The following is a 12,549-nucleotide window of genomic DNA, read 5'->3' on the forward strand; positions in this document are numbered from 1 at the left end:
GTGGATAGAGCGTCGGCCTGAGGACTGAAGGGTCCCGGGTTTGATTCCCGTCAAGGGCACGTGCCTTGGTTGCGGGCACATCCCCAGTAGGGGGTGTGCTGGAGGCAGCTGATCGATGATTCTCTCTCATCGATGTTTCTAGCTCTCTATCCCTCTCTCTTCCTCTCTTTAAAAAGTCAATAAAACATATTTTAAAATATATATTTTATCCCTCTCTCTTCCTCTCTGTAAAAAGTCAATAAAATATATTTAAAAATATATATTTTATTAATTTTTTTACAGAGAAGAAGGGAGAGGGAGCGAGAGCTAGAAACATCGATGAGAGAGAAACATTGATCAGCTGCCTCCTGCACACTCCCTACTGTGCCTGCAACCAAGGTACATGCCCTTGACCGGAATCGAACCCGGGACCTTTCAGTCCTCAGGCCGACGCTCTATCCACTGAGCCAAACCCGTTTCCACTGAGCCAAACCCGTTTCGGCGGAAGCTTCCATTTTCCCATAAATTCCCAGGAGACTCCAGTGCCTGAGGTCAACTGACTACAGTTAAAGAAAGCCTGGACCCTGGATCCCCAGGGGAACAGAATCCCAGCTGGAGTGATTAGTGGATGGTGGTGGTGGTTCCTGTACTCACCTGGTTGGGGTGCATGGTAGCATCAAGGTGCCCGGGGAGGCAACATCAGAGGGAATCTGGACATTGGGGATGGGAGTCAAATGTGTGGGATAAACAGCTTTCGAGGCCACAACTTAGGAAGGATGACCGGGAAGGAAAGGAGGAAAGATCCAAGGGAACCAGCCTGGAAGGGTGACCCCTGCCCTAGATAACAACGGGGAGGAGAAAGGGGGCGTGAGAGAACGAGGGGCAGGCCCAGCAGAGAAGCTGTGCGGATGTGGTCATATTAGGACATCGCTGAAGTGATGAACTTGGGTGGGGAGGGTTGCAAAAAGGCCGTGTGTTGTCCACGGAGGCATTGTGGGGGCACAGTGGCATGGGTGGGAGGGGGACTCCCGATGGGGTGGGCACACGTGTCTTTGGGCACAGTTGAATGCCTGGCAGAGGCTCTGGCTCCTGGGAATGAGGTGTGTCTGGAGCCGGGCCCCCTTCCCTTTGCTGAGTTCAGGGGGCTGGTGAGAGAGATGTGGTTGGTGGCTTGGGGCGACCTTTCTCTCTCTCTGCTTAGAGGAAGCTTCAGGCCGGACGTCAGCAGAAGGGGATGTCACTGGCATTTTTTACTTCGTGTTGAAATAGTGTACCCCAGAGATGTTGATTCTTTACTGGAAATGTTCCCCGGGTTTATGAAGCAATGGGCACAGAGGGGAAGGGGGGGGGGGGGGGAGTGATCCTCCGGCCTTGCAGGGACTCCCAGGTCTGAGGTGTGTACTCCCGTGGCCTCTGGGGAACCCACCTGCCCCCTCCCCTCTCTTTTTCCCTTTCAATTTGCAAGTCTCCACTTCCTGTTGGTCACCTTGGTTACCTGTGGTGTTGCTTCACGACTTGCTACTCTTTGTTCTCAGGCAGACTCAGCCCTGGAGCTGTTTCCCAAGCAGCTAGCTGGCCGGGTGCCTGGAGGCCCAGCCTCCCTTGGGAGGCCGCAGCGGGCAGCAGTGAAGGATGAGCGTGGCTGTGGCGGTGGTGGGATGCACCGAGAAGGAGGGCACGGTGGTTTTCTCTCTATGGCTGGGGTGGGAGAGCAGCTCGGCTCCGCTGTGCGCCTTGCACCGTTTATGGAATGGCTGTCACACCCCAGGCCTGGCCAGCTCCTCTGAAGTCCAAGTTCAGGATTTGCCACCGACTTGCAATGTGACCATGGCTGTTGCACTTCTGTGTCTCAGTTTCCTGGGTCAAAGCAGAGCCTGTGTGTGAAGAGCACACGCTGAATTCCCCCCCTTCTGTCCTACAACAGTGACAGGCCGGGGTCTCTGCCCAGCAGTCCTGGCTGTGGGCTCGGGTCTTTTGATCTGTACTTGGGCTGGCCTGGCCAATACTCCCAGCCACAATGAGCCCAGCACAGGTGTGGAGTGTTGGCCACCTCTGCCAAGGTCCACACGGCAGGGAGGGGGGCAGTGGTATCCTCGGAAGCCCTCCAGGAGGCCCCTCCCCCTCTGTCTGTAGCTGGCTTTGGGGTTTCGTGTGGGTCGTGATTCACCCGTCCTTGGCTGTTCCTCCCAGACCATCCTCTTTCTGCTCTGGACCTCCCAGCGAGAGAGAGAGAGATCTTGGGCAGCAAGAAGAGTGCTTTATTTTTATTTTTGTTTTTTTAATCTTCACCTGAGGATATTTATTCCATTGATGTTTAGAGAGAGTAGAAGGGAGGGAAAGAGGAGGGGGGAACGTTGACGTGAGACACATCGATTGGTTGCCTCCTACACATGCTCCAACAGGGGCCAGGGATCGAACCTGCAACCGAGGTACATGCCCTTGGCCAGGAATTTCATCCGTGGCCCTTCCGTTCAGAGGCTGGTGCTCTAACTACTGAGCAACTGGCCAGGGCAAGAAGAGTGGTTCTGGAAGGACTCTAGCCTGTCTTGACTCCCATCACCTTCCTTTCCCCCAGAACAGCTCCTCTGGTTTCCCTTTCATGGGGCCAGTTTTCCCCACCCTGTGGGTTACCCTGGGGAAGGCTGCAGGGCTGGGTGAGAGACAGCTGGGTAGGGGGGAGGGGAAGAGGGCATAGCGGGCCACAGGCAGAGGGAGGATCCCCCCTGGTGGTGTATACTCAGGTCACACCTGTGTTCCTCCCACAAAATACTCCATTTCATAGGTAGTCGTCAGTCAGTAGCCCTAACTGTGCTGGTTCCGGGGGTACAGCCAGGACCAGGAGAGAGAAGTGGAGGTCACATTCTGGGGGGAGTGGAAAGAACAGTTAATAAACAGGAAGACACTTTGGTCATCATGAACTGCTGGCTCTGGGGCGATATGGGTGCTGATGAGCGGCCCGAACAGAGACCCAAAGGAAGAGAGACAGCCCAGGTGTCCAGAATGGGGGTCTGGTGAAATCATGGCACAGCCGGACGGTGAAGCGCGAGGCAGCTGTTGAAACGTCGTTCCCCTGTGTCCCTCCCCTTCCTTGTACATTGCGAGCCCGTCCTGTTTGCCCAGAGAAGCATCTGAAGAATCCACATAACATGTGACAGTCCTTCTCTCTGCGTGAGGGGACAGAAGTGATGGTTGTTATTTGCTACTTTTGAAAATCTGCCAGCTGAACACATCATTTATATTGTAATTCGTAAAAAGAAAAAGACTCCCGTATTTCCGGGCGGAACCGAGTCTTGTGGGTCTGACGGATGGGTGTTTAGGATGGATGCTTCGCGCAGTGGGGCGGTTCCCCTCCCAGGGTTAACTTTGTGGGAGGGGTGACGTGGGCTTGCAGGGAATCTCGGATACATTCTGAGTTTGGCCTTACTACCGTGCGTGCATATCTAGTCCCTCTCTCTCTCCATTTTTCCTTTCAAACTGGAAGCACAGTCATTGACATAATAAAGTGGTTATACAGTGAATATTTTTTTTAAATATATTTTATGGATTTTTTTTTGCCCCCCTCCCTCCCTCCCATACTACAGTGAATATTTTTTTTTTTTAAAAATCCAGACAGTGTTGAAAAGCATGAGAGTAAAAAAAATCACACGAGGCCCCAGTGCTCTGAGATAACCGATGCTAACATTCCAGTGTGTATCCAATAATTTTTCTACCCTGTTATTATTTTTAAAAAACGAAATAGACGGCTGCTATCACAAAAGATGAATCTCCCCCCAGCCACTCCCACCCCTGAACTCCATCAGGGTCATCTGCTCACCTGGGAGCACATGCTCTCTCCGGTGTGACTCCGGTGATAAAGGCCTGAAGCCTGGGAAGGAGTCAGGAGACCTCGGCCCATCCACCCCCCCACCCCTCCACCCCTCTTCATCTGTGCCCGCCCCGCAGCCTCATGCTGGCCACACTGAAGCTGACCCTGGCCCTGCTGAGAGGAAGGTCACCTTGCCTGGCTGGTTCCTGCCCCCTTCCCGCCCGCTGGCTGCTGAGTGCCTGCCAAGTGCCTGCCTGATCCGGGCGGGCGAGCAGGCTGCTCTTTTGTTTCCGGAATCCAGGCTGCTCAGCAGAAGGGGCTGCTTCGTGCGCCCGGCTGCCTTGGCCCTCCAGCTGACTCGGGTCAAGAGTGCTTTGAGGGGAAGGCGGCTGCCTAGAGCAAAGCCCTTGTAATGAATGCCTTCCCCCCTAATTGGGTTAGGGAGGGAGCCAGCTGGACGCTCCAACAAAACAGGACCAGCGTGCTGGCGTCCCACGTGGCTGTCCATGTGCCAAAGCATCGCCCTCCTCTGAGAGCCTGGAAGAACCGAGGCTCGCAGCTCCTACTCCCTCCGGCTTGGGAGCGCTGCGGAGGGGAGAGGCAGGGTTCCCTGCCTGCGGGGGTCCCCGGGCCCCGCTGTGCACCTCCAGGGAGAAAGGGTGGTCCCACCAGACAAAGCAGGTTCCTCCGAGAGCCTGCGAGAGGCAGAAAACTCAACTTACCTGAGGTCTCATTGCCCAGCTTGAGGGAAAGGCCGCTAATGCTTGCCGAGTGCTTCCAAATAACTTCACATTTATGGCAGCATGGCCCCCGTTTTCCAGGCAAAGACACTGGGGCTCGGAATTCACATGCCCAGGCTAGTAAATAGTGGAGTTGAGATTCCAACACGGAAATGCCTGTCTCGACTATCTCTGCCAAGCTGCCCCTCCACCCCCCATATGTTGGGGAGGAGGGTATTTGGTACAGGAAGGATGCCCCTGTATTCTTTTTTTTTTTTTTAATAGACTTTGTTTCTAGGTTCACAGCAGTATTGAGCAGAAGGTACAGGGATTTTCCATACACCCCCTGCCCCCACACCTGCAGAGCCCCCCCCGTTATCAACATCCCCCCACCAGAGAGGTACCTTTGTTGCAATCGATGAACCTACATGGACACATCATCGTCTCTAAGTTTACCTGAGGGCTCACTCTGGGCTGTGCACATCCTGTGGGTCTGCACAAATGTTGGCTGGCATGCACCCTTCTTTTGGCATCATCCAGAGAAGTTTCCCTCCCTAAAAGTCCTTTGTGCCCTGCCTGTTCACCACCCCCCCCACCTCGCCCAGCTTCAGACCACTGACCTTTCTGCTGTCTGCATCCTTTCTAGAACGTCCTATAACTGGGATCCTAGAGGATGTAACCGTTTCAGATTGGCTTCTCCCACTTGGGAACACATTTCCTTTGTGCCTTTTCATGGTTATTTATTCTTTTTCCCTGGTGCCAACATTTGGGCATTTTTTTGAGAGCACCTGCCTCTGTGCCAGGCATATCCTGGACACTAGATATGTAGGCACAACATGGGCATGGCCCCTGGTCTCCAGAGCTAGCGGTAAGCAGGGAGAGAAACGTTAAGTAAATATTTGGCATTGGAGAACAGCGTGCTGAGAGAGAGAACAAAGGGGCCTAATTGGGAGTGAGGAGGGGTCAGAACGCTGCTCTTAGGAAGAAAGATAATTAAACCAGCACCTGAGGGAAGAGCAGAAATGGGGAGGAAGAGCGTCCTAGGCGGCTGTCTGGCTCTCAGAATCCTGCTTACCCCTGAGACTAGCCTTTCCAGGAAGCCCTGCTTGCTCACTCCTCCTTGACATGCATCGCTGCCCCTTCTAGAGGTCCATGGCTCTTGCTTCTGTGCACCAGAGGCTTCCGGTGAGAATCTGCTCAAGCCTTTCCCCAGGGAAGCGTTCAGAGGGAAGACGGACAGTGTGTTGTTGCTTTGAGCTCTGTCCCCCGGCTGCTACCAAGGAAAATCCAGAAGGAGTTCAGCTCGGCTGAGCTGAGTGGGGAGGGGAGTCAGGATGTTTGTTGCATATCGGACTGATGCTTCGGGGCTTCGGCCTGCTCGAGGAGGGCAGTGCAGCCAGGCCGAAGGTCACTCGGCTGATTTCCAGGAGCTGCTGGGACGAAACCCAGGAATCTGTGATTGTGGTTGCTGCTTGTCTGGAGCCTTAAAGCCTTCGGGGCTTAGAGGAAACACACCAGTAGCCTGCAAGCTCGTGGAGGTGGGGAGGCGGACTGCTGTTGGGAGAAGCTGCAGCCCCACATCGGCTGCTGCTGCTACTAGCTGTCTGGCCGTGATCCAGGAGGAGGCTGGCCAAGAGATCGTGCATGGCCACTCTGCGCCTGCTCTAAACCCTTCGATGGCTCCCTGTTACCTTCAGGACAGGACAGATGACCCTGCCAACCTCCTAGCCTGCTTTGTGCAGGCATACCCCACCTGTCTGGTTGTTCCAAGCGCTCTAGATTCCCAGGTGGGACACCTGTGTGGCTTTGCAGGCCTGCTTGTCCTGCTGAGCTTTCTTTCCTTCCTGCATCCTCGACACGTCAAGTCCTAGAGGGCCTTCCAAAACTTGGCTGGGTAGATCTTCTTTCCTTGGAGTCCCCACTGACCTGCTGCTCTCTGCAGACCGCCACACCCTCCTCTGTGCGCCCAGGCCCTGGGTACTCACCACTGCACGGCAGTCCCGCTTCCCTCCCTCCTCCGTCCCCTCCCTCCTTTCAGTTCCTCGGCGATAGTTATCGGGCACCTCTCCATGTTTCAGTCACACCAGGGTGATGGGAGTTTGAAGTCTCAAGGTTGCTGGATAAATTCATCAAATATTGAAAGATGAAGAATACCCAAAGAAGTCAACCCACAGAATGGGAGAAAATGCTTGGAAATCGTATATCAATAAGAAGTTAGGCTGGGCCAGCACCGGTTTGGCTCAGTGGATAGAGCGTCGGCCTGCGGACTGAAAGGTCCCAGGTTCGATTCCGGTCAAGGGCATGTACCTTGGTTGCGGGCACATCCCCAGTAGGGGGTGTGCAGGAGGCAGCTGGTCGATGATTCTCTCTCATCGACGTTTCTAACTCTCTATCCCTCTCTCTTCCTCTCTGTGAAAAATCAATAAAATATATTTAAAAAAAAAAAAAAAAAAAAAAAAAAAAAAGAAGTTAGGCTGGGATAAACGCCTCTCTCCATGCTTATAAAAGAAATGAGTAAATAAATAAAAGGTTGAAAATAAAAAGAAGGATCCACTGAAAGACTCCCAGTCTCTGGTCTGTTGCTAGTGAAGCAGAGCCGGCAGGAGGCGGGGGAGCGCTGTTCCAGGACCATTTCAAACTCAGGTTCTTCCTATGCAAACACAAGGCGAGGAGCTAATGAATTCAGGCTCTGAGCACTTTCCCTGGCAGAGTTCTGGGGTGCCGAGAGGGCTGTGCCCTGGCCTCAGGCTCTCGGGGGGCACAGCCAGGAGAGGAGAGATCCCAGCATGCATCTCAACCCCAGCCTCACTTTCCCAGGGTAGACCTCCCAGTCCTCAGAGAAGGCGGGAGTTCTCACCGTGGCCCAAGCTTTCCTTCCTCGTGTGGACCAGCGTGGCATTCTGTCATTGTCTTAGTAGCTCACCATCTCTCCTGCTGGGCCATAAACTCTGCAAGTGGGTGATGTGTCCGTCTTACCTTTTCCTAGCAGCTTTACTGAGATATCATTCACATACCATGGAAGGTACCCCTTTAAAGTCTACAGCTCAGGGCTTTTTGTACGTGAGTATTTGGGAGTTCTTTGTACTGTTATTTTTTTTTTAAATATATTTTTATTGATTTTTTACAGAGAGGAAGGGAGAGAGATAGAGAGCCAGAAACGTCGATGAGAGAGAAACATCGACCAGCTGCCTCCTGCACACCTCCCACTGGGGATGTGCCCGCAACCCAGGTACATGCCCTTGACCGGAATCGAACCTGGGACCTTTCAGTCCGCAGACCGACGCTCTACCACTGAGCCAAACCGGTTTCGACTGTACTGTTATTTTAACAACTGTTGTATGTTGAATTTTTCATATATATATATATATATATATATATATATATATATATATATATTTGGTTTCAGAGGAGAGAGAGAGAGAGACACATCAGTGATGAAAGAGAATCATTGATTGGCTGCCTCCTGCACGGATTCCCACTGGGGATTGAGCCCGCAACCCGGGCATGTGCCCTTAAATGGAATTGAACTCAGTACCCTTCAGTCCACAGTCCCACGCTCTATCCACTGAGCCAAACCGGCTAGGGCTGTATATTGAATTTTTTAAAAATTGTCTCTCACAATCCCAGCCACAGAGGGAACCAAGCCGTGGACCCTGAGAGGTTCCTGTGTGCTGGGTGCTTTATATGCATGTTTCATTTCAACCTCAGCTGCTGAGGAGGAAACGGGGTGAAGACAGGTGACCGGGGGGGGGGGGGGGGCACAGCTTGGTTGAGCAGCAGAACCTGAATTCCCATGTGGGTCTCCTACATTCTGTTGTGGCCTGTGTGTCTCCAGGAGTTATCCTTTCCCTGGGGGTGGAGCCGGCTGCCTCCTCACTGGTGCCTGGCACTTTCTGAACCTGTGCTCCGTGAGGGCAGGTGGGGCTCCATCCAGGAGTTCCTAGAATAGAAGGGCTGCCATCCTGGGACACGAAGGAACGCGAACAGGGTATGGAGGGTATGGGTGCTCTTTAACCAGCGGGAAGGCAGGCTGTACTCTCCCCTTTCTGGGACATCCAGGCTCTCGGGAGGCAGCCCTGACCACCCCTCTGCCCTGCCCGTTCCAGGAACTGAAGCTGCCTGCCTTCCGAGCCCACTCCCCGCTCCTGAAGAGCCGGCGGTTCTTTGTGGACATCTTGACGCTGCTGAGCAGCCACTGCCAGCTCTGCCCCGCAGCCCGGCACCTGGCAGTCTACCTGCTGGACCACTTCCTAGATCGCTACAACATCACCACATCCAAGCAGCTGTACGCCGTGGCCGTCTCCTGCCTCCTGCTCGCAAGTACGTGGAAACCGCTTCTTCCCCTGGGCTGCTTCCTCCTCCTCCTCCTCCTCCTCCTCCTCCTCCTCCTCCTCCTCCTCCTCCTCCATGAGCCTGGGTGCTCCCAGATCTTTGTTCGCTTCCATGGCCTGGGCACGGCTCCCCTGCTCATCCCAGCTGAATGGGAGCTAACGTTATTAGTAATAATCATCAGCATTTTCTTTAGCATCTGTAATGTACCAGGCTCAGTGATCAGGATTTTAGCATCTTGATCTTTTATTATTTTTTTAGTTCATTTTTTATCCTCACCCGAGGATAATGTGATTTTTATTGATTTAAGAAAGAAAGGAGGGGTGGGGGAGAGAGAAACATCAATGTGAGAAAGAGACATCAATCGGTTGCTTTCCATATGTGTTTCAATGGGGGATTGAACCTACAACAACAACTGAGCCACCAGTCCAGGGACCGGGCCATATACTTTTAATTAACACCACTTCCTTATTAAACAGCGAGTTTCGGGGAGGGAAAGGAGTGTGAGACATAGTAAGACCTCAAAAACATAGTAGTATATATGTATGGGGTAAATGAAATAACGGAACAAGGGTTTCTTTAAAGCTGGGCTTCCAGCCTTAACCGGTTTGGCTCAGTGGATAGAGTAGGGGTGTCGAACTCAATCAGAGAAGGGGCCAAAATCTAAAATCCAGCCTAAATCGCGGGCCGAATGGTTTACTGAACAGTCATAAACTGTCATTGTGATGGAAACGCAGCGGAGTGCAGTGATGACTGCGCGGTGCAGGCCACATTGCAAGGCCTGGCGGGACGGATTTGGCCCGCGGGCCTTGTGTTTGACACATGTGGGATAGAGTGTCGGCCTGCAGACTGAAAGGTCCCAAGTTCAATTCTGGTCAAAGGCATGTACCTTGGTTACAGGCACATCCCCAGTAGGGGGTGTGCAGGAGGCAGCTGATCGATGTTTCTCTCTCACCGATGTTTCTGACTATCCCTCTCCCTTCCTCTCTGTAAAAAATCAATAAAAAATATTAAAAAAAAGAAAGAAAGAAAAAGCCGGGTTTTCACACTTCTCCAGGTTGCCCTTAATATAGATAAAGGTGGCTGACAGGAGCAAAATGCCCCGAGGTGGCCAGCGGCCGTCATGACACTCCTTGGACACCTAGTATTTTCTCCTTAAAATTCAATCCGATTTTACCGTTCCCACCACACTATGTTACTGTCCTGTTTTATTATCTGCGCGCCATCCCCCTCCCTTGGGTCCTGCTGTTGCCGTAAGAAGACGGCACCTGGTTTCTCCTGAGGCTCTGCCTGCTCCCGGCAGCCTGCCACGAACCCCCGTGGGCACGGGCACCCAGGCCTTTCAAAAACTGCGTCTTGTTTTCCACACCGGCACCTCCCCCTGCAGGTGTTCATCGTCCCTCCAGCCATGCTGGGTTCACAGCTCCGGGTTTGCGATCCCCTCTGCCATGGGCTGGCTGGGTTTCCCCGGTCACACACAGGAGCCAGCCTGGCGGAGCCCGCTCTGCTGGCCGCCTGAGAGTCCCCGTCCACATGCAGGTCCCTTTGGGCTCGGGAGGAGAGGTGGGAGACATCCCTGTCAGCCGAGGGCAGAAGAGGCATCACATTTCAGGCGGCCCGGAGAAGCCTGCGCCCTGGCCTTTGGCCTGCTGCGGGCTGTGATCTGTGGGCTGCATCCAGGCCCGCCGGGGGCAGGGGACTTAGGTTTCCATGGGGCCACTCGGGCTCTCCCCCAGCGACTGTCTGGGGAGCGGGGACAGGAGGCGCACACTGGAGACTTCTTTGTGCAGCTGGGGCCGTGGCTGACGGAGGGGGCCCTGCAGACAGAGAGGCAGACGCCCCCACCCACACGTCTGAGGGCAGCAGCCAGCCTGGGGCGGCGGGACGGGAGTTTTCAGGACACCTGCCATATGCTCAGAGGCCCCAGGGAAGAAAAGTTTCCATGACAGCCTGAAATCCTATTCACTCCTCCCTGCCCTCTCCCCAGGCCGACTGTGAGCCCCAAGGGGGGGTCACCTTGCCGCAAGGCGTTTGAAGTTCTGCGAACTCTATACCCCATAATTCCCAGATAGATAAGAGGAGCCACCGTTCTTCCTGCCCCACCTGTCAGCTCTCAGGTTTTTTGAGAGTTGCTTCCAGACAAGGGCCTTTGCACAGATGGAACCTTTTCACCTTCCCCCAGGCCCATCTGCCCCATAAAGCAGGGATGGTCCAGTCCCCATATCTACAGGCCTACGGGAGGAAGTGGGAAGAGAAACGGCCTATAGGTTGTTCCAGGGTGGATCAGTGGCAAAGCCACCTCGTTGTCATGTCTGAGTTCATTGTTTGGGTTTCCCCTACTTAATTCAGGACAGACTAGCTATAAATATAGTATAAGTCGAGTGGACTCCTTGAATCTTTCATCTCATACGGCACCCCTCTCCCAACTCTATTTGTTGTTGTTTAAAAGGATCATTTGAGCCTAGCCAGCGTGGCTCAGTGATTGAGCATCAACCTATGAACCAGGAGGTCATGGTTCGATTCCTTAGCCAGGGCATATGCCGGGGTTATGGGCTCAACCCTCTATAGGGACCTTCCTATGTAGGAGGAAGCTGATCGATGTTTCTTTCTCTCCCTCCCTCTTCCTTCCTCTCTGAAATCAATATATATATATAGTACCTGCGAATTTGCTTCGTTGCCTACCTGCATACCCACTCCTGTGCCAATCACTTTATACACGTATCACATGGAATCCTCACAAGCAGCCTGTGTGGTCGTGGTGTCATCTCCTCATTCTATAGGTTCAGAGAGGCTGAATAACTTGCCCAAGGCCACACAGCTCAGAGCTTTATTTTTATTAATTGATGTAAAATTCAGACCACAACATAAAGTTCACCATTTTAAACCATTTCAGAGTGTATAGTTCTGTGGCATTTAGTACATTCATATGGTTGTGCACCTGTCACCTCTGTCTCATTACAAAGCGAGGTGACCAGATGTCCCGCTTTTGGTGAGACAGTCCTGATTTTTAACAATTTAAAAGTTCTTTCCAAAAATTGAGACTTTTTTAAAACGCCACGGGATGCGGGACAAATTGTTAAAAATCGGGACTGTCCCCCCAAAAGTGGGACGTCTGGTCACCTTACCCCAAGGGAACCCTCGGACTCATTAGGCAGCCACTTCCTGTTCCTTCCCAATCCCTGGCAACCACTCATCTGTTATCTGCCCGTGCAGATTTGCCTATTCTGCAGGTTCCACATAAAAGGAATCATACAGCCGAAACCGGTTTGGCTCAATGGATAGAGCGTAGGCTTGGGGACTGAAAGGTCCCGGGTTCGATTCCGGTCAAGGGCATGTACCTTGGTTGCGGGCATATCCCCAGTAGGGGGTGTGCAAGAGGCAGCTGATTGATGACTCTCTCATCGATGTTTCTAACTATCTCTCTCCCTTCCTCTCTGTACAAAATCAATAAAATATATTTAAAAAAAAAAAAAAAAAAGGAATCATACAATATGTGGCCTTTTGTGTCTGGCTTCTTTCCCTTGATGTTTTCAGGGTTATCCGTATTGCAGAGGTGGAACTATTGGACCCAGGGGTGTGTGCACTTAAAATTTTGATAGCTAGCGCTAAAATGCCTTGCAGAGGTTGCGACAAAACCGACACTTGATGAGATCCCTTTTTTTTTTTCTTCTTCTTAAATTCAACTTAATTTTGGGGAGATGTGGAGCCATGCCTTCC

At 52.7% G+C, this 12,549-nt stretch overlaps 1 protein-coding gene across 1 annotated transcript in view; it reads left to right on the plus strand.

Annotated features, from left to right (window-relative positions):
- CCNJL (cyclin J like) overlaps positions 1–12,549 on the plus strand; it is a 46,248-nt gene that overhangs the window by 15,661 nt on the left and 18,038 nt on the right. The window contains exon 3 of the mRNA XM_036424599.2: positions 8,610–8,823. Within this exon, the coding sequence (XP_036280492.1) occupies positions 8,610–8,823 (214 nt within the window). The remainder of the gene's footprint in view (positions 1–8,609; positions 8,824–12,549) is intronic.

Source organism: Pipistrellus kuhlii, unplaced genomic scaffold, assembly GCF_014108245.1.
Source record: "Pipistrellus kuhlii isolate mPipKuh1 unplaced genomic scaffold, mPipKuh1.p scaffold_m20_p_8, whole genome shotgun sequence".
Taxonomy (NCBI): Eukaryota; Metazoa; Chordata; class Mammalia; order Chiroptera; family Vespertilionidae; genus Pipistrellus; species Pipistrellus kuhlii.